Source organism: Stigmatopora argus, chromosome 12 (genome assembly GCF_051989625.1).
Source record: "Stigmatopora argus isolate UIUO_Sarg chromosome 12, RoL_Sarg_1.0, whole genome shotgun sequence".
NCBI lineage: Eukaryota > Metazoa > Chordata > Actinopteri > Syngnathiformes > Syngnathidae > Stigmatopora > Stigmatopora argus.
The window spans coordinates 6632308-6653285 of record NC_135398.1 but is presented as its reverse complement, the minus strand read 5'-3'; the positions used below and the strand labels follow the sequence as shown (position 1 = coordinate 6653285).

Here is a 20978-nt window from a genome sequence, read left to right as displayed (position 1 = left end):
GAATGCTTCCCTCTATTGTTTACGTTAGTTTTACTTCCGTATCCAGAACAAGTCAAGCTTACATAGAAAAGGGGTTTGGGGTTATTTATTATAATAATGAATAACCTTGGCTGGAATTTGACACTACTTCATTGCTTTCGTTAGGAGTAGGAACCTGTATCTTTTTGAGAATAAACACACACATATATTACATACTGTTCATATCAGTTTATGTTTATATTTTAATATAAAATAAAGTAAAGAAGTATATATATTTTAATTTATAATGTAATGGCCAGTGATATAATATGTACTGTATGTATTTTTTTTTCCTTGTAGATTTTTAGGGCGTGGCCACTGGGAGTCGCTGTTTATTGTCGTGAGTGCGCGCGCACGCAAGACGTGCGCGTGGTTGTGAGGAGTCAGCCGTGAAAAAAGAGCATCGGACGGGCGGAGAGAAGTTGTCCTTTCTTTTCAGGATTTTTCAGTTTACTACATTTGGCACAAGAACAGTAAGTTTTAAAGTCCATTTTCAACTTTGATGGAAGAAATCTCAATTGAAACTTGCTGTTTTCTTGTCCACTGGTTAAAAATCAAAAGGCTATGTCATGTTCTACTTGCTTTTGGTTTAAACTGTATTTTAACTCATCCAGTGCCATTGACGGCTATAGACGTCCAATCTGTTTTTTCTTCTTCAGTGTTTCATTGGTTAAATAGACATTAGCCTGCCATGTTTGACTTGATATTGTCGATGTTGGTTCAAGCTTGTGTTTTAACTCATCCAGTGCCATTGTTAATGGCATGGAACGTGATCACTTTATTCATTTACCACCCACAGTAATTGGAAATGCTGGCTGACGTGTGGAGAGAGGAATACTGGCTTCCCGCGGGGGTGACCTGGGAGGACATGGACCGGCTGGCCCCATCGGAGCGCCCATACCCTCGAGACTTACTTGCGGCGTTGCCCCTGGCGTTGGGATTTGTGCTTCTGCGTTACATTTTTGAGAGGTACCACTGAATTTTTAAATTATTATTTTTTATAGAAAAAAAACTCAAATTGTCCAATGCAATTGTATGATTTCCTGTCATAAAACCAAAATATTTACATTTTCTTCCCAAACTCTTCAAAAACCACAATAAAAATAATATAGTAGTCTGTTGGTAATGTAACAATAACCATTGGAAGGTTTCCCAATTTTTCCAATCTATTTCACAGTGAATTTGATGGGCTATGCTAGTATTACATATTATAATAATGCTTGCTTACATTCCCCTTGTGAGGTTATCGCGTGACAAATATTTGTCTGCAAACCTCACTGACACGTCATTTACTGATTAGGATCGAGCATTAAGCGTGCGACTGGCTAGGCAAGATGGGAAGGGAGCAGGTGTCTTGTCAGAACAAGCTTGCTTAGCTTAGCTCCCAGGGGAGAAAATCTCGCGGGACCTTGCCACCATTTTACCATGGAAACAAACCAAAAAGTTTATTGCTAAACTAATGATAACTTGCCTTAAAAGGCACAGCTTTTAATTGTCATATTTACAACTGTGATAAACTTTTCATTCATTCATTTTCCGAACCGATTATCATCACAAGGGTCGCGGGGGGTGCTCGAGGCTGTCCTGGGGGACACACCCTAAATCAGTGGCCAGCCAATCGCAGGGCACAAACAAAACGGACAATCATTCAGCCTCTCACTTGTAATTTAGAGTCTTCAATCATGCGTGTTTTTGGAATGTGGGAGCAAATTGGAGTACCCGGAGAAAGCCCACGCAAGCCCGGGAAGAACATGCAAACTGCATACAGGAAGGACTGAACCTGGAATCGAACCCAGAACTGTGAGGCCGACGTCCACTGGGTGACCTAAAAAAACTTTAGATTTTTTCCAGTTATTAACAGTTATTTGTTATTAGGTAATAACTACACGTATTATTTTCTTGTTTTTTTACAGTTGAAATCTTTGATACCTTCAAAATAACCAGACTAAAACAATAATTGACATTTACCTCAAAGCGCCATTTTTTTTTGTCTAAACTCAAAGTCTCCCACACACAATCTTACACTATGTTGTGTCAACACATGCGACTGTCTTTTGTTGATCTTGCCCTCAGGTTCTGCGCCCCACCCATGGGCAGATGTTTGGGGGTGAGGAATCGCTTACGAGCCCCCGCGGCCCCCTCCCCGAAGCTGGAGTCCTTTTACGCTCAACAAGGCACGCGGCCCACACAGGTTGGACTCTCCATAATGGCCATTTCATACTTTTTCTTTTAATTTTTAATAACGACAACTGGAATAACATTCCCACTATCCAACATGTCATCGTTCCAGAGCGACGTCCACCGTTTAATGTCGCTGTGCGGTAAAAACCAGCGGCAAATCGAGAGTTGGTTCCGACTACGGCGACACCAAGACAAGCCGTGTCAAACCAAAAAGTTTGCCGAAGCGGCGTAAGTCGTCCGTTGACCAAACAAGCACGGCGACGTCCCCTTTTTGCCACTTCAAACACAAATATTTCTTTTTTTTTCGCAGTTGGAGATTCTTTTTCTACGCCGTGGCCTTTGCGGGAGGACTGGCCTGTTTGATTGACGTACGTTTTCCGAGTTTCCGTATCTTTGTGGCGAAATTAGTCCTGACTGCCGTTGGTTCTTCTTCTATTTCAGACTCCGTGGTTCTGGGATCGGAGAGAATGCTGGAGGCAATATCCCATTCAGGTGGGTTCCATTTAGGACTGATTGACTCGCTCGCTGCCGTCAAATCTATTTTACCTGGGAGGGTTGGCATTCAGTGATCACGTTTGAGTGTCATTGATGACGGTAGACCAACACATATGGCTTATTTTGTCAAATATTTGTAATTTTTCCATAATTCAAGTATGTGAAAAAAATGGAGGTAAAGGGGGTCTCAAAATTGTGCCCCGGGGGCCTCAATTGGCCCCCCGGGCACAATTTTGTTTGTTTTGTGGCCCGCTCTTTGACATTAAAGTATTCTATAGGCAATAAAAACGTATCATTTGAGACGAAATAATTGAAAAAAAATACTTGCGATTGGCTGCCTTGCCTACCTGGTGCCCATAGTTGGCTCCAGCACCCCCCGCGACCCTTGTGAGAATAAGTGGCATGGAAAATGAATGAATTAAAAAAAATCATATAACACTATAATAAATACATTAAAACAATAAACAAATAAAAAGGGACCTGATTTTATTATGAGCAATAAAAAAGTATAAATATTTCTATATAAAATGTTTTAAAACATTAAAATTAAAACACTTAAGCAATTGAAAATAAATAACTAAACATGTTTTTTTTTTCTTTTTCAGTGTGGGCGGTGCATTTTTCGCACTGGAAATGCTATCATTTGTTTTTTTTCAGTGCTGTAAATGGTATTCTGCCAAAATAAGTGTCAAAACAACTCGTTTTTAGAGCAACTCTAGTTTGTCTATCATTGTCAGTGCTATTTATTGATTAGAATTAGGTTGGTTGTAAATGTACACGATTGCTCGTATTGATTCAGTTCCTAATGAATACGCAATCAATTACAGCCCATGCAAAGACGTCATTACTGGTACTACATGCTGGAGTTGGCTTTTTATTGCTCCCTCCTCTTGCGGATTTCGGTGGACATCAAGAGAAAGGTGTGCTATTACCATCAAGTTGGACTAGTTTTTTTTGTTTGTTTTGTTTTGTTTTTGTTCATGCATTATTAGTTTTTGAAATGCCATTTCTTTCCTGTTCAAGGATTTCAAGGAGCAAGTGATCCACCATTTGGCCACCGTTTTCCTCCTCAGTTTCTCTTATTGTGCCAACTACATCCGAATCGGCACTTTGGTCATGCTCCTCCACGATTCAGCCGATATCCTGCTTGAGGTAAAATGCTACGTTAATTGGACATTTGAACATACTGTATTTTCTTGATATACGCTCTATAAAAAAATGATGACTGAATCAAGGGTGCGGCTTAATATGCGCACAAATTAGCTTTGACATGCAAAATGATGCAAGACGAAACGAGACAATGCGGCTGATACAGTCATTTATTTCAAAATAGAGAAAAGATAAACAAATCAAACTAAATGTATTTTGATATCTATGAATAAAATTCAAGAAAAAAACAAGGGAAATTGTAAAATTCAACAATTTTAAGGGTGCGGCTTATACGCGGATGCAGCTAATACACGAGAAAAGACGGTAATTCTTCATTGGGTTCCACCTTATTTGGGGTCTTTTTCTGGTCTTTGCAGTCCGCCAAGATGTTTAACTACGGCTCTGGCTGGAAGAAAGTGTGTGACGTCCTCTTTGTGCTTTTTACCGCTGTCTTTTTTGGGAGCCGCTTGGTTATTTTTCCTAGCAAGTAAGTCGTTTTCTCTCTATCTTACCAACATAAGGACACCTAACTTTATTTGTGCGGTGTCATGACGTTCCAGGATCATCCACACCACCCTGGTGTTATCTATGGAGGCTTTCCAACCTTTTTTTGGCTACTACTTTTTCAACATCCTTTTAATGGTGCTGCAGGGTCTTCATGTCTTTTGGGCTGTTTTGATCTTAAGGATGGTCCCCAAATTTTGGACAGGAAAGGTGAGATCCATCCACCTGCATTTCTAATGTTTATCTCCTTCTGGAGGTGAATTAGGTTATGTCCACGGTTACCAGATAACTCAAGAATAAATACAGGGATTGTTTTCAAACTCTGTGTAATATGAAACGGGAGAGTGGGTTAGTTTCGGGGCAATGAGGTCAAAGGTCACCGAGGTAAAAAAATGAATGGCTTGGCCTATTTAATTCAAATTTGCTGGGCAGGTGATATGATGAGAAGCATTTTGGGGGGAGGAGGGTTAAGGTTAAGTAGCCATTCTAGCAAATATGCCAATGCTTTGAATTTGGCTGCTTAGGCAGATTTCTGCTCTCTCAAAAGGAATTTCTAGTCACACTGTGTTTTAGCGTCACGTTTTTCAAAAGTGATGTAATAATTAACCAACTAATAGGCTAACTTGAACCCATGTTGTGACGATGCCATTGAGGGCGATGGAGTCCAATCTCTTTGGACAGGGAGGGCTGGCAATGACCATTTTCCGTTAATGGCACTGAAACATGATTTGTTTCCCAATTATATTTAATTGACATGAGCTAAAATATCATACATGTTGCGATCTTGTGTCCTCAGTTGGAAAAAGACGAACGCAGCGATGAAGATAGCGAGTTGGAAGAAGATAAAGATGTGCAAGGAGGAAAGTATAGTCAAACAGGAAATGAGGTCACTCCAAACTACAAACTTCCCCCCTTGAGTAACAGTTGTGTCCTTAATAATCTCACCCACCGCAGGGCCTCAATTGTTGACAGAATGCGTAAAGCTCAGTAACGAATTTAAATGATGAATTTGTTGTTAGCGATATAAAAAATGCTGTCTTTTTAATAAATGTTCATGCATGTATGGTTTATATATTAACATTTCTTTGTTATGTTTTAAAACATTTTGAGAACAAAACAGAGAGCTCGCTAAAAGCAGAAAAATGTATTTTTGTTCAATTTTATATATGCTATCGATAGTTAAAACAATACAATCTACTTCGTCATGTTTTCACTTGTTGTATTTACACAATAAATGTGTATATTTATATTTTTTTGAATTATTTTTTATAAAGGCTATTTCTATTAAGGCTTTGATTTAAAAAATACCATACATACTAAGGCTTTCATTTATTTAAAAAAAGAAAATGTATACTCTAGTTAGATTTTTTAAATTCCTTTTTGTCCCTTTTGCGTCATTTGTATGCGTTTTGCCTGATTTGTCCATTTTGGCTCTCCTTCCCTTGTGGGACCCAGGTGTTGTTGATTGCCATCAACTCCTGTTTACGCGTTTTGTACGTCTTTGTGGGAGTATTGTTTTGTTTATTCATTTTTATTTTGTTAATTTTGTCCCAGTTTTGATTGTTTCTATAGTTGTATTCCTAAATTGTGCGCCAGCATTTCCCTCTCGTTCGGATTCCACTTTGCTTCGCAGCCGAAGGCAACCTTGATATAGGTAAGGCTTTTTTTTACTTCTTAAAGACCATGTATTGTAAGGTTTTTATTTGTTATTAAAAATGACAATGTGTAGTAAAGCTATTTTCCTCCTTAAAAACGACTACTAGGTATATTAACGGTTTTTTTCATAATTAAAACAACGTTGTATAGTAAGGCTATTGCTTGTTAAAAATGTTTAGCATGACTTTTGCTTGTTAGAAATGCTATAGCACGGCCTTTTCCTCCCTTTAACTTAAAAAAACGATAAGGCTTTTCCCTCATTTTATATGTTACTCTCGTTCGCCTTGGCACATGGTCATATGCATAACTGATCGAAATCTGTGCAACTGTCTCTGTGGCGCAATCGGTTAGCGCGTTCGGCTGTTAACCGAAAGGTTGGTGGTTCGAGCCCACCCAGGGACGGGACAATTTTTTCACATTTTAGAATTTAGATTTGTCTGCTTCATATAGAAATAAAAAAACGTCAGATACAAATTGAAACAGTACACTGTTATGACCTAAAATAGTGGAACTAGAGATCTGACTTTTGCACTCAATTCATTTAAAACAACAGCGCTTCGACGTCCAATCCATGGCCAGGGAACATGGAACGGACGTCTATCGCCGTCAATGGCAGCCAATCATTCGATTGAAACATATCCGCTCAACAATTGTCTAAATTGGCACCTCCTCTTTCTACCAGCAGGTGACGTTCGCCTGTGCGCTCCGACGGTCGAGTCCGGCAGGCTGTCAAATTGAGCACATCAAGCAGCACTGACGAGCAGCACGAAGCTCACCGAGAGACAAAAAATACTTTATTTCCTTAAAAAAGAACGAAGAGGCTCATTTTGACCGCCAAATGCTGTCCTGAAAGCATCTTTACTCTCGGAAAGTGGAGACTTGAGAGGCAGCGTCATCACAGTTACTATAACGACATGGGGTGAGTTGGGAAGAAATTGATTTTTGTGAAAAATCCCACAAATGATTGTCATAATTATACCTTGCTGCATTAACTCTCTCTAGAAAAGACAAGACCACCACTTTTTAAGATGTTTCCTCATCACAGAGAAAGGTAGGATCTATTTTGTTGTCCTTTTTATGCGTCCGGTGACGGCTACGGACGCCCCATCCATTCGGACTCGGAGGGTCGGCGGCGATGGTCGCGTGAAATGTGATTATTCAGAAGAATGATTTGAAATAGGCGTCCATTTCGGTCAAAGCCAGGAAATTGTGTTAAGCTGCTTAGAATGCTGAGCTACAGCATTTATCTGTAGTATAGTTTGCTAAAAGAACAGCAGCATTGCATTCTGGGAATTGTAGGAACTTGTAGGTTTTTCAGGTTGTAATTGGAGTATATTTTTTAAATGATTGTGCGGTTTTGTTTGAGTTTAAATCGTCATTTTTTGTTTTTTGGGGGGGAATTTCTTGCTGCCCCAAATGCTTATGCTGAGAGATAAGTAATCTTTTTTTTTTTCTTTTCATAGAAGTGGAGTTTTGCAAATATCTCGTTTTTATTCATCAAGTAAAAATACATTAAAAGATCAGATTTGAAAAAAATCTAAAATAAATTATGTTCTGACACAGATTATAACCCAACGTGTTTATTTCTTGAATCAAAAATGAATCTTAAATCTTAAAAAGAGATTGTTTTAATTATTGCAAATAATTTGTGCTTGCAATACACACACAGAAAAGGTAGAATCTCATGGTCCCTGTTATTTTTCCCCCCCAGAGAGCAGCCCATCTTCAGCACACGGGCTCATGTCTTCCAAATCGACCCGAGCACCAAGAGGAACTGGATCCCTGCGAGCAAGCATGCCGTCAACGTGTCCTTCTTCTTCGACTCCGGTCGCAACGTCTACCGCATCATCAGCGTGGGTGGCACTAAGGTGAGAATGCGTGCACCTGACAACCATATTTACTATACTACAATACAGGTATATGTGAAAACACAATCCTTAGCCACTACTACTATTAATGTAGCTCTTTCATGACAGTAGACACAGGTAAGTTCTTAGATGGGCGTTTATTGCTGTTTATTAGATTAGATAACTTTATTCATCCCGTATTCGGTCACAGTAGCAAGAGGGTGAGAATACAGACACAGGAAAAGACATTTAAGACATAAATAAATACGTAATAAATAAGTAAATAAATAAATAAGTGTGTTGCATGAAAAAAATATATATGCATACATGCATATGTATACATATGGTTGGTCTTAACATTCAGACATTTTTTGTTAAAGTTACAATGTACAAATACTCACAGCAAATCCTTATATAATGTAAACATGTTAACTGCTAAATACCTCGCTGGCCACTTGTCTTATAATCCAGTGCGTCTTATACTATATAAAACAAATTTTAAGACTGGTAATTTCATTGAATGTGCAGTTTATACTCCGACATGCCTTATAGTGTGGAAAATATGGTATATCAGTTTTTGATGGTACCATCCTAAGAGTACTTCTTTATTTGGCTCCAATTTAGATGAAGCGCAAATGACATTTGGGAAGTGATTAATGATGAAATCCAGTTAATTATATGCCTGAGTAATGTTGCACGCGCCAAATGAGGAAACAATACTGCCTGGCGTTTCTGTGGCTGATCTGGATTGAGATGAGGAAAGGACACAACAAGCCCTGTCGGGGGGTAGCGGGGGGCAGCGGGGGGTTTATCGCATCTCTTTGCACCTCCAGTCTGACCCACATTGCAAAGCTGTGTTTTGGACTCAACAACCCAATCCTGACATGTCTTTGCTTCCAAGTGTAATCTCCACTTTTGCTTCTATCCAAATTGTTATGTCATTCATGTCAAAGCAGAAGACGGACCACATAGGCGTTCCATTATGGGGGGCTGTGAAAATAAGGACACGCAGAGAACGGCTTCTTTTAATGCTCCTTCTGACCTGCCATTTCAGGATTTTTTTTTGTAGCACACGGAGGTGACGTCAGGAGTTTTATAAATAGTTTTGCTCTGATATCTCTTCATCGAGGGCTCTGGGCCGGATGAATTGGCTTCTCCGCCGAGACCGCCGAGTGTGACGGACGTACGGGAAGGTTCTCTGCCATTGTGGATTTACAATGTGCCTCAAATCCTCTTATGACAAAGTTTCAAATGGGAGGGCTGGCCTGAATGAGCGTGTTGTGATCATGAGAGGGTCAAATCAATAGGTAGCAAACTAGAATTGTCCTAAAATAGTTTTTTTTTTTTTTAAATTAAGCTTTCTCTTCATTCTACATGATTCCACTACATTACTTAAGAATTTTTCAAAAATCATTTTTCCCCTTGCCCATTGATGGGTTGTCATTTTTTAAAAAGTATTTGCTTATTCGAGGTACTGTTGACTATTTCATTTAATATTTCAATGTGGCACTGATGGGCACTTTTCGTTGAATTTAGCTTTCTATTGATTTTGCGACATTTTGCTCCCCTTTCTGTTGATTTTGTGGCAATTTCAGGTCACATATTGTTGGGGAATTAAGTACCGTATAAAAAAAAGCAAAGTCATACTGAAGTATAAGTCACATTTTAGGGATGCCAGTATTTTATTTGATCAGAAAACAAGAACAAATGTTAAAGTAACAATAGTCAAATGGAGGACAACAGACTAAATAGGCATCAGTTAACATGACAATTTTTTCGATAACTATAGCCTAAAATACATCATAACAGGGTTTCTTTCAGTTATCAGAGGGGAAAAAACTGTACTTGTTTTGGTCGCCTACTAAGCTAAACTATGAAAAAAAAGTGCGACTTATAGTCCGCAAAATCCGGTAGTGCCGTCATTTTATTGAATGACTCCTCCTAAAATGTATCTTTCTCCGTAGGCCATCATCAACTGCATTGTCACGCTCAGCATGACGTTCACAAAGACATCCCAAAAGTTTGGCCAGTGGGCCGACAGCAGGGCCAACACGGTCTACGGTTTGGGTTTTGCCACCGAGCAACAGCTGCACCAGGTAACGGCACCCGATTGGACCCGCAACCTCATCTGGACTCATTCATTACCGGACGTTGGTGAGCGTTTTTCAATTTTTTCCTTTGTCTTTTCTCTTGGACAAGTTCTCAGAGAAGTTCAAAGAAGTGAAAGATGCGGCTCGCCTGGCACGGGAAAAATCGCAAGATAAAGAATTGGCCAACACGGCGCTCAGTATCGCCGCACCACAGGTGAGCAATGTTCCCTCTAATTTTTAGTTAGTCTGGGCAGAAAGAAAGACAACCTCCCTGAGCACACTGAGTACCGGTGTGAGCAACATCATCATTGCTCGCTATGGGCACACACCAGTATCACACCTGCCATAAGCAGGTGCATGTCTACTACACATAAAAGATTTAGTAATAATAAAATGTAATGATTAATATCTATGAATGGGCGGCCTGGCGGATGAGTGGTTCGTGAGTCGGCCTCACAGCTAAAAAAAATATAATAATTTAAAAAAAAAGGCATTTTATTTTGTGCGCTCCATATGATTTGCTGTGCGCAAAGAAGACAAGAGTACTGCAAAATTGCGCATGCGTGCAGCTTAGAGGGAACATTGCAGGTGAGCACAGCCAAGTCCCCCTCAAAATCAATAGGAAATTATCCCAAATTGACCAGAAGTGAACCATTAGTCCCCTAAAATGGAAGTGCCAAAAAAAATGCATTACCTTCTATTGACAATGATATAATCAATAAAATAGTTTGGCCCACATGGGATCTAGTTGGCATGAACGTGGCCGGCAAATCAAAGTGAGTTGGACACCCCTGAGTTCACAGAATGAATGGAAGAAGGGATGAGGTGAGAGGCAAAAGAAAGTGGAATTGGGTCGCTTATCTCAGAGGGGAGTGACAGTGAGGAATGTAGGGCGATGGTAAAATTATCCCGCCGACTTCCGCCTCACTTCTGGCTCTCCAGAGCAGCCAGATCAATTAGGAATAATTAACAATCGCTAGCACTGACTTATTTTAGTGGAGCACCTTCCATTAATAAATAATAGAGCGGGGAAATGTGCCTTTTTTAAAGAGAACATGGCTGTCTGCAAGAAGGAATATTTGAAATGGGTCTATTGTGGTTGTTGAGCTTTTATGAAAGTGCAGAATTGTTGAATGATGACAGATTTTACCTTGACATATTTCCTTTTGGTTTTCTTTTGCTATGTAATGGATTCCATCAACAGTTCTCGCAGGTGAGTAGGTTTACTGAGTTATTTATTGTCTGTCATTTGAAACAAAAGTGTCACACTGTGCCATTTTTGTTCTAAAGTTTCAATCCAATTTTCAATGGTTCCCTAGAAGTGACCTGAATTAAATGATATTATTTTCATGATAATAAAACTTTAGATCCATTATTTATGGACCTTTGGGTAAGAAAAGGAACATTTTTTTTAAACTATCATTTTTTCCCAGCTCATTTTGCTTGCAAGTTTTTGTTGTTGTTGTTGTTGTAAGATTCCCGCTTTGCTCAGAGAGGACATTGACTGACGTGTTCCTCAGGACCTCTCGGACGACCTCCAGTCCCCTCCAGTCATGTGTGTGAACGGGCCCGAGGACAAACTGTTTCGCAGTCAAAGCGCAGACATCACGCTGTCGTCGGAGAAGGAGCGCATCAAAAAGATGCTCTCCGAAGGGTAAACTTTGCCATCAAATGAATGTATTTTGCCTCTTATCAATAGACAAGTCGTTCATTCTCTTTCTGGTAATGTGCTTTCAAAATGATCAAGAAAAAAAAAAGACACTGATTCCAACAATTGAAATTGTACACGATGACCTTGGACATTAAAGTTGGATTTAATGAAGTTTTAATATGTTACTACATACCTGTCAACCTCTGCCGATAACTGCCCTTATAAATGATTATGATTCCCCTTACAAACCCCCAAAAAACCTTACAAACACCGTACGAATCGTACGGTGTTTGTAAGGTCTTTTGGGGGGTTTGTAAGGGGAATCATAATCATTTATAAGGGCAGTTATCGGCAGAGGTTGACAGGTATGTTACTAGTGAATACACACATAATTGTCAGTTTCAGGTTATCTAGTTCACAAAATCTAAAAAAAAAAACCTTACAACAACAGGGACATTTTACTGTTTATTATACTACTGTGTACATGACTTTAAAACATTTCTTTGCGGCAGGTCCATCTGCGAGATGAACCTTGAAGTGGAGCTCTTCACGCTACAGGACAGCAACTCCAAGTTAGTGGCGGCCTTGCACGAGGCCAACGCTAATGTGGAGCAGTGGAAAAAACAGCTGCTTGCATACCAAGGAGAAACAGAAAGGCTCAGGGAACAGGTAAACTCAATTGCTATTTTGTCTTGTTTTGGTTGTTTCGAGTGGAAAAACATTCCATCCCTACGGAGGCTTTTATGATTCAACGGCATTTGACGTTCCAGTCCAATGAGCGCGCAGCCCTCACATCGATAACAGCTTTGTCGGATTTGATCTCCCCATTAAAGCTGGGCCACGCAGTATCGATCCTGGAAACGTTTATTTCCAGCAGTGGTTTCAGGCCTCTTGTAGATTTTCGCCAAGCGAGACACGACACGTCACGTCACGTCACGTCTCTTCGGTGGCCCTGCCAGAGAAAAGAGGAGTTTGTAGGACAGCCGTATCCTACTTTGGCTGGCCCACTTAGGACCAAAAAAGAGAGCTCACCAGAGGGATCTGACATCTGCTCATTTTCTCCTCGTCTGTAGCTCCCTCCACTTGAAAACTGTGAAGACATGCTGCCAGTCAATAATCGTGTTTTCAAGGCATGGGCTACTCTACTATTGTTTGTGTAACCCTGCGGCCAACAATTCAATTATTTCACGAACAAACTCGGCTGAGTTGAGCAATTAACTAGATAGACGTGCAATGCATTGCAATAATCCTATATGACTGAAATGGGCTTTATAAGCCTGGTGGCCACACAGGTTTTTAGGGGGGAAACTCTGAATGCAGAGAAAATGAGTCTTTTATAAATAGAAAAATTGTCTTTGTGTGTGTCGAGGTGGCTGACCTGGAGGCTCACGGCGGTCACGGTCCCAGTGACCTGCTGAAAGATGAGTTGACACAGTCTCTGGAAGAGTTGGAGGCTCTGTTGAAGGCCAAAGATGAGGTCGGTCAACTTTCAGCAATATTCAATGCAAAAATAGGTGGAATACCGGACTTATTTCTTTTCATTCTTGGCAGGAAATTCACATTTTGCAGAGCAAAAAGTCAGACTATCATGAAATTGAGCGTGAGAGAGACCAGGCGATGCACAGATTACGGGTAAGAGAGATATTTATACAGTCATCTTCATTTTTACTTTAGATTTGAACTAATTCCGTGCCATTGGTGGACGTCCAATGGCATGGAAATAGTTGAATAATGGAGCACGTCTCCTTGACAGGAAGTCGAGGTGCGCAATTCCGAGTTGGAGCGGCGCATCCAGAAGACGGAGCAGAATCTGAGCAACTCGCTGGAGGATCGAGACCGCATGGACACTGAGCTCCAGAGGGCTATCGAAATCTTAGACATAAAGATATTTGACCTTAACGACCTCCGCCAGAGCTTGGTAAAACTCATGGACAAATGAAAAAAAAAATGAAACAGGATTTTAAAAAAACCTCTGCGGAACTTGCTGCTAGTTTTACTCATTTGGTAACATAGTGCTTCTTGTTGCAATAACTTCAATAAACTTACGAGTACATGGATATGTGGTGCTTATAGATTTACATGAATTATTGTCATTGCGTTACAAATGTTGTATATATATATGAAATGTGTATATCTATGTGTGTGTATGTATGTATGTATGTATGTGTATATCTGTGTGTATGTGTGTGTATGTGTATATATATATATATATATACATACATACATACACATTTCATATATATATACACATACATACATATACACACACAGATATACAAATATACACATACATAGATATACACATATATGCATACATAGATATACACGTATGCATACGTAGATATACACATATATACATACATAGATATACACATACACACATGTATACATATACACACATTACTTGGGTATGCGTTTTCAATTACAGTTAATTTGGCCAAAGTTATACGTATGTGTAAGGCCTTTTAGAATACATTTCTGGAGGTAATAAGCTCAACTTTATACTATTTGATAACACTTAAATCAAACCACCAGGTAATGTGAAATTGGCCACCAAGTGGAACCCTGGCACAACGCGGCGTCCGCGATTTCAAAAAATGATTAAGTATGGTAAGGCTTTTAAGAAAAAAGCCTTACTATACATGGTCATTTTTGCAAATAAAGCCTTACTATAAATGGTCATTAAAAAAAAAGCCTTACTATACATGGTAATTTTTGCAAGAAAAAAGCCTGACTATTCATGGTCTTTTTTTTTTCAAGAAAAAAGCCTTACTATACATGGTCATTTTTGCAAGAAAAAAGCTTTACTATACATGGTCATTTTTTTCTAGAAAAAAGCCTTACTATACATGGTCATTTTTGCAAGAAAACAGCCTCACTATACATGGTCATCATAAATATTCATGGCCAAAATAAAATAAACATCAGTCTGTGTTTCAGATACGTACTATTTTAGACCAACAGAGAAGGCCTTGCAGGCCCTGATGGTCCACCTCTGAGTTATTGTATACAATACAATGAAGCATTCTTTGCGTGTCAAATTTTAAACTTTTAATGAAGTCAGATGGCTTGGAATAATGGTGAGTTGATGTAAAATACTAAGTCAAATGTTACTCAATATTTGATGAAATTGGTTTACTAATACGTACTGTTAAATAGCATCAAGACCACAAAACTCACGATTATTCTACGTCATCTTCAAAACATAGACAACGAGTGAGTTGGGAGGACAAACCACCTCTTGGAGCGCGGTAAGCAAGCCACCATCTTTTTCCACTTTCAATGTGGCGGAACAATATGGGCGTGGTTACGCCTATCGCCGACGTGGCTGAGTTAATTAAGCGCATGCGCAGTAACCGTTCCTTTTGGCACGCCGTGCCCACGCTGACGGTCGACAACCACGCCAACAGGTAAGGAGTAGAGCAATTCACTGTCCTAAATGCGTTTTTATCACGCTATCGGGAGATTTTTCAGCAATCAATTGAGCCCAAAACGCCAACAAATCTCTTAGTTTAATGCCAGGTTTAACACACCGTCGACAATTTAAGTTTGAGCTTCTTCGACCGGCTGTGTGCTATATGTTACTAGTTAGCATTAGCGCTAGCGTCACGATTTGACTTAAAAAGTATGTTGTCCGTTTTCTCCATTATTGAGTCGTTTAGCTAGACTTTAAATTTAATCAAACAACGCCGAGACATCAACCGACAGTTTGCTGGGTAAATGCTCACTCTAGAATGGCATCCAGAGGCACGGCTTAGTTCCTGTTTTGTTGTATATGAAATGATAGTTTTCATTGCGAATGCTAAACACCCGTTTCCGATTTGTAATGGTTCTGTTTTTACAAACAAAAACACTTATATAAAACTGTTAAGCCAACTTTCTGCTAGCTGTTAACGTCAGTCTGTATATTTAATCGCCTTCTCTGGAAAAGGGAAAATAGCACTTAGCACTCACTAACTTATTTTCATTGTTTATCTTGATCGTATTTTAAATTTCCTGTAAGATTTCTCTATCCTGTAATTGTTTGGCAACCCCCAAATACCTTGGTTAAATCAAGTTTTCCCTGTTTAGCATCAAGATAAAACTACTTCCCCCAAAAACCAACTAAGCCTATCTGCTGAATCTCCAAGCTCTACATATGCTAACATATGCTTTTTTTGTGTGAATTTTTTTCCCTGTTTAGCACCAAGATGCAGCACTTCCTGCGTGCCTAGAGCACTCTTGAGGTTACAGAAGAGGAGACTGGGCCAGATCAAAGAGGCCTGAGAGATCTTCCTCACAGGTTGACCACTTGAAGATGTCTCTGTACTTCTGAAAATCCAAATTAAATAAAAGCCGAAATCATCATAGTGACTTCACTGGCCATTCATTTCCACAGCTCATTGACTAGATCTTTAAGGTAAGAAGGATCTCATTTAATGTTGGAGCAGAAATTCTAAGTGTTTATTCCCCGTTTTTTTCTTCTAATTTTATTTTCTAAGTGTTTATACCCCCAGTTTTTCGTTGTAATTTTTCTTCCCCCAGTTTTTTTCTAATTTTATTTTCTAAGTGTTTATACCCCCAGTTTTTATTTTCTAATTTTTCCCAAGTGTTTATTCCCCATTTTCTTTTTCTAATTTTTCTTCCAAGTGTTTATACCCCCAGTTTTTATTTTCTATTTTTTCCCCCCCCCAAGTGTTTATACCCCCAGTTTTTTTCTAATTTTATTTTCTAAGTGTTTATACCCCCAGTTTTTATTTTCAAATTTTTTCCCCAAGTGTTTATTCCCATTTTCTTTTTCTAATTTTTCTTCCAAGTGTTTATACCCCCAGTTTTTATTTTCTATTTTTTCCCCCCAAGTGTTTATACCCCCAGTTTTTATTTTCAATTTTTTTCCCCAAGTGTTTATTCCCCATTTTCTTTTTCTAATTTTTCTTTCAAGTGTCTATACCCCCAGTTTTTTTCTAATTTTATTTTCTAAGTGTTTATACCCCCAGTTTTTATTTTCAATTTTTTTCCCCAAGTGTTTATTCCCCATTTTCTTTTTCTAATTTTTCTTCCAAGTGTTTATACCCCCAGTTTTTATTTTCTATTTTTTTCCCCAAGTGTTTATACCCCATTTTTTCTAATTTTTCTTCTAAGTGTTTATACCCCATTTTTTCTTTTCTATTTCTCTCTCCCCCCCCCCCCCCCCTTTATTTTCTAAGTGTTTATACAACATTTCTATTTTTTCCCCCAAGTGTTTATGCCCCCCACTTTTTATTTTCTAATTTTTCTTCTAAGTGTTTATTCCCCCAGTTTGCATTTTCAATTTTTTTCTTCCAAGTGTTTTTTTTTGTTAATCTATAACCACGTCTTCATCTGCAGGTTGAGAAAAGACTGGCCAAACAATCAACGCTTCAATATGATGGCAACTCTTAAGAGCAAGAGTTAAAATGTTTTCCTGTTAATAAAAAGTCATATATACTTTGCAAGATCTTTTATTTTGAAAAGCTTTGGAGATATGTTCTGGCATAACACTCATACTTTGCAAGATCTTTTATTTTGAAAAACTCCACTGATAGGTTCGCACAGGCCCTCCAGCATTTTTAAAAAATCAGTTTTGCCTTCATCCATTTTCAAATGGACAAAGAAACTCCCCTTGGTACCAGGTGGAATTCTGGAAGAAAAAAAAAGGGGGTCAATACACAAAGTTAAGTAAAAAAACATTCACAAGGTCTTACCTTTTATTTTGAAAAAGTTTGGAGATAGGTTCTGGCGTAACCCCCAGCACCGAGAAATGAGGGGGTGCATCAGCCTATCTGTACATAGGCAGGAAACCTTGTCCCCCTTGTGGAATTCTGGAAAACAAAAAAGGGGTCAATACATAAAGTCAAGTAAAATACCATTCGCAAGGTCTTACCTTTTATTTTGAAAAAGTTTGGAGATAGGTTCTGGCGTAACCCCCAGCACCGAGAAATGAGGGGGTGCGTCAGCCTATCTGTACATAGGCAGGAAACCTTGTCCCCCTTGTGGAATTCTGGAAAACAAAAAAAGGGGTCAATACATAAAGTCAAGTAAAATACCATTCGCAAGGTCTTACCTTTTATTTTGAAAAAATGCATAGATTGGTTCTCGCGTAACACCCAGCACCGAAAACGAGGGGGTGCGTCAGCCTATCTGTACATAGGCAGGAAACCTTGTCCCCTCGGGTGGAATTCTGGAAAACAAAAAAAGGGGTCAATACATAAAGTTAAGTAAAACACCATTCGCAAGGTCTTACCTTTTATTTTGAAAAAACTCGGTTGGTTCTCGCGGAGCACCAAGAAATGAGGGTGGGTGCGTCAGCCTCTGTACATAGGCAGGAAATCTTGCCCCCCTTGGGTGGAATTCTAGAAACCAAAAAAGGGGTCAAGGCACAATAGATTATATAAAAGTTATATAAAAAAGAAATACAGACTAGGTCCCAATTAAGTCAAAATTTGACAAAAAAACTACATTTAGCTTTTTTCTATAAAAGGCAATATTAGACATACTCCTGATGGTCTGGTTTTCTTTTTGTCTGCTGCAGAGACTCAAAAATGATCAGAGCCTTCGAGGGCCCCTATCCAGTCTATTTTCCATGTTTTCCTCCAACACACCTAGAACAAATAATCAGGATCTTGAGCATGTGGTGGGAAATATACTGGACAGGGGCCCTCAAGGACCAGAGTTGGGGATGTTGGTGTCAATGGCTATGGAATCTGAAGAGAGCAAGGTACAAATTACATGAAAATAATAAATAAAATAAATCCTACTTCTGCCTTGAGTTTTTCAGTCAATCATTTCAAATCCAAAAAGCTTCTGTTTTTCTCTTATGCCAAGGAAAAAAAATGTTAAGTCAAAAATGATGCCTGCACTATTGTTGAATAAATGGCTCTTAGGTTTTGTCAAAACCACATTTAAAACTAAAAATGAAAAGGTCCAAGCCCTGAGGCCTTTAAGAAAGTTAAGTGGGTAAAAGTATATAATTTATTGAAGTGCACAGTTCCACTACATGGCAGATTTTTTTTTGCAAGTTCAGAAAGATGTGAAAAGCCACATTGAAACTAACAAGCGGAAGCTACTCCTTCACTTGCCACTATAGTATTTTTTTTAATTCAATAGGGATGACCCAGCTTTATGGTTTTTCATTTATTGCAGCCATGTCTGGTCTACATTAACCGCGAGAATCGAGGGATTACCGTTTATTCCTTACAATCCACTAATGGCATTTGTGTGGGTGACTTATCCACAGGTGTTTGCTATTAAAAAACACCAAGCTAGTTAGTGTTTTCATTCAAAATTTGAATGTATCATGATGAAAAACGAGCCAATTGCGCAAAGCCTTGAATACTGAACGCTGACGTTGAAATATTACACGGATAGAGAAAATCGGAACTATTTAAAAATGACTCACTTTGTTATGGCGTCGACAAGCTGCTACTTCCTGGTCGTTTGGCCACATTCTTGATGTTTCCCAGCAGTCTGTGCTCGTTGAGGGACTGAAACACACAATGGAATGATTTCTTTTTAAACAAAGAGCGATCGGTAACGCAATGTAGCCAATTTGTTTGCAAACATTTTGCTGTCTGCACACATGTGGGGCTACATCATGCCAACAAATCATGCTCTTATCACTCTTAAGACGAGAACTGGGGCTTTGAAATCCCCAAATGACAACGTACCGAATGTGCTGCATCGTCCTGTGAGAAGTTTGTCAGGCTTTCTTCGGCAAATCGTCACTTTGGAGCTGCTCCGCAGTGCACGCCCGTGCAGCCTCCTGGCAGCCTCCTGGCAGCCTCCTGGCAGCCTCCTGGCAGCCTCCTGGCTCATCAGCCATTTTGGAGTTTGACGCCGGCTATTTGAACTCTGACCTCGGCCACGCCTATTAAAAATAGACACGCAAAAAATATAAATTGTTTTCATAATAACGTGCATTAGTCAGTGTGTGTGTGTGTGGGGGGGGGGGGGGGTGTAAATGCTTTTTGGTTGGACTTTAATACTTAAAAAAATACATTGTTTTTATAATAACATGCATTAGTCAGTGGGGCGGGGGCGGGGCTGTAAATACGTGTTGATTGGGCTTTCATACTTAAAAAAAATACATTGTTTTCATGCTAACGTGCATTAGTCAGTGGGGGGAGCTGTAAATACTTTTTGGTTGGGCTTTAATCCTTTAAAATACAGTATTGCACATTATGAACATTGTGATGACATGCACTTTAGTGTTTGTTTTTTACTTCTAGACATTTAAAGGATACTTGGCAGTGGTGTGCCGTCAGGGCCTTCAAGGTGGGTTGGGCACTTAGCACAACTAGTAGAGCGTTCACTCACCATGCGAAAGGTGACGTGATCGAATCCCGCATCTTTTAAATTGACACTTAAAAATAGTGGGAACATAATAAGAGTCGGCCAGTGGGAAGTAGGGAGGTGGGTTGGTCACTTGGCATAACTAGTAGAGCAACCGCTCACCATGCAAAAGGTAGCGTGATCAAATCCTGCATCTTTCAAATTAACACTTAAAAATAGTGGGAACATAATAAGAGTCGGCCAGTGGAAAGTAAGGAGTTGGGTTGGGCACTTAGCTCAAATAGTAGAGCACGCGCTGACCATGCGAAAGGTAGTGGGATCAATTCCCGCATCCACCAACTTTGTGTTAAATTCCATGGTTGAACATAATAACAGTTGGCTAGTGGAAAGTAGGGAGTTGGGTTGGGAACTTAGCTCAAATGGTAGAGCGTGCACTTACCTTGCGAAAGGTAGTGGGATCGATTCCCACATCCACCAAGTTTTCATTTAAATTAGACTGGGAACGGTATGTCTTGTGCATACTGAAAATTAAAAATGATGCAACATGTTGTACCATTGTGTAGCTTTAGGTTCATTTCAGACTTTGTATGTACATATAAAAATGATAAAGTACCTTGATAGCGGCACATTGTCTTGGATCTCTGCTGTGATGCATTCAAGTACACTGTGGAACTTGTCCTTTCCTGCAGGTTGCCTGCGGATAAAGAAATGCACAACAGTGAATTGATAGAATGTATTTTCAGACTGTAATTTTGTTTCATTTTTCAAGCCTTACCTTCCACACACGTTGAGCTACTCTGATGAGAAATAAAAGGCAATACTAAGCAATGCAACCAAGAATTTCAATATTTTAGATATAACATTATGCATTTTAGAGAGAACCATAAAAAAGTAACATAAGTTGGCCAAAAGTAGAAAATGTTGCTTTGCTGGCTTATTGTGGAAGCTTTGAAAATGACAAAACATAGATTTGCACCTTTAGTCACGATTAACGCCAATTATGAAAAGGCCTAAAATTTGCGACCAAACTTTTAATTGAATTAAAAATATATATGTTTCCAAATATTTCTGGTAGAGTTTCTTCTGCTTACAAATAAT

General features: G+C 39.2%; 2 protein-coding genes, 3 long non-coding RNA genes and 1 other non-coding gene across 14 annotated transcripts; 4 read left to right on the top strand and 2 right to left on the bottom strand.

Annotated features, from left to right (window-relative positions):
• The first annotated feature begins 329 nt into the window (after positions 1 to 329).
• LOC144086069 (ceramide synthase 2-like) lies at positions 330 to 5419 on the top strand. Its single transcript, XM_077615840.1, has 11 exons — positions 330 to 491; positions 818 to 987; positions 2092 to 2209; positions 2309 to 2427; positions 2510 to 2567; positions 2641 to 2691; positions 3522 to 3614; positions 3718 to 3846; positions 4221 to 4330; positions 4404 to 4557; positions 5144 to 5419. Exons 2-11 carry the CDS (start codon positions 827 to 829, stop codon positions 5336 to 5338), a joined length of 1188 nt encoding a protein of 395 aa, XP_077471966.1. The 5' UTR covers positions 330 to 491; positions 818 to 826; the 3' UTR covers positions 5339 to 5419.
• Positions 5420 to 6331: 912 nt separating this feature from the next.
• Positions 6332 to 6405, top strand: trnan-guu (transfer RNA asparagine (anticodon GUU)). The gene has a single exon. It is a non-coding gene; the product is annotated as a tRNA-Asn (tRNA).
• Positions 6406 to 6773: 368 nt separating this feature from the next.
• LOC144086070 (homer protein homolog 3-like) lies at positions 6774 to 13648 on the top strand. 2 transcript variants are annotated; one of them, XM_077615842.1, is made up of 10 exons: positions 6774 to 6922; positions 7006 to 7054; positions 7715 to 7871; positions 9815 to 9946; positions 10050 to 10154; positions 11482 to 11594; positions 12104 to 12260; positions 12961 to 13068; positions 13143 to 13223; positions 13345 to 13648. In XM_077615842.1, exons 2-10 carry the CDS (start codon positions 7032 to 7034, stop codon positions 13528 to 13530), a joined length of 1062 nt encoding a protein of 353 aa, XP_077471968.1. In that variant the 5' UTR covers positions 6774 to 6922; positions 7006 to 7031; the 3' UTR covers positions 13531 to 13648. The 2 variants fall into 2 exon arrangements, with proteins under 2 accessions (XP_077471968.1, XP_077471967.1); XM_077615841.1 differs by having other exon boundaries at positions 11461 to 11594.
• Positions 12298 to 13047, bottom strand: LOC144086072 (uncharacterized). Its single transcript, XR_013304330.1, has 3 exons — positions 12970 to 13047; positions 12624 to 12681; positions 12298 to 12543 (listed from the first exon to the last, which is right to left on the bottom strand). It is a non-coding gene; the product is annotated as an uncharacterized LOC144086072 (long non-coding RNA).
• Positions 13649 to 14856: 1208 nt separating the features above from the next.
• On the top strand, positions 14857 to 17039 carry LOC144086108 (uncharacterized). Its single transcript, XR_013304353.1, has 3 exons — positions 14857 to 15001; positions 15775 to 15990; positions 16938 to 17039. It is a non-coding gene; the product is annotated as an uncharacterized LOC144086108 (long non-coding RNA).
• Positions 17035 to 20942, bottom strand: LOC144086107 (uncharacterized). 8 transcript variants are annotated; one of them, XR_013304351.1, is made up of 11 exons: positions 20494 to 20942; positions 20320 to 20401; positions 19392 to 19455; positions 19256 to 19358; positions 18988 to 19072; positions 18086 to 18190; positions 17833 to 17941; positions 17653 to 17769; positions 17473 to 17589; positions 17294 to 17410; positions 17035 to 17229 (listed from the first exon to the last, which is right to left on the bottom strand). It is a non-coding gene; the product is annotated as an uncharacterized LOC144086107 (long non-coding RNA). The 8 variants fall into 8 exon arrangements; XR_013304348.1 differs by lacking the exon at positions 18086 to 18190 and having other exon boundaries at positions 20494 to 20574; positions 20656 to 20942; XR_013304345.1 differs by lacking the exon at positions 18086 to 18190.
• Between the last annotated feature and the right edge of the window lie 36 nt (positions 20943 to 20978).

Excerpts from the sequence above, each read along its gene's own strand:
- LOC144086069 (XM_077615840.1), top strand. The coding sequence starts at position 827 with ATGCTGGCTGACGTGTGGAGAGAGGAATACTGGCTTCCCGCGGGGGTG. Across the intron at positions 2,568-2,640 it reads GACTGGCCTGTTTGATTGAC|ACTCCGTGGTTCTGGGATCG; the intron begins GTACGTTTTCCG and ends CTTCTATTTCAG. Across the intron at positions 3,847-4,220 it reads CAGCCGATATCCTGCTTGAG|TCCGCCAAGATGTTTAACTA; the intron begins GTAAAATGCTAC and ends TGGTCTTTGCAG.
- LOC144086070 (XM_077615841.1), top strand. The coding sequence starts at position 7,032 with ATGTTTCCTCATCACAGAGAAAG. Across the intron at positions 10,155-11,460 it reads TCAGTATCGCCGCACCACAG|GACCTCTCGGACGACCTCCA; the intron begins GTGAGCAATGTT and ends CGTGTTCCTCAG. Across the intron at positions 12,261-12,960 it reads CAGAAAGGCTCAGGGAACAG|GTGGCTGACCTGGAGGCTCA; the intron begins GTAAACTCAATT and ends GTGTGTGTCGAG.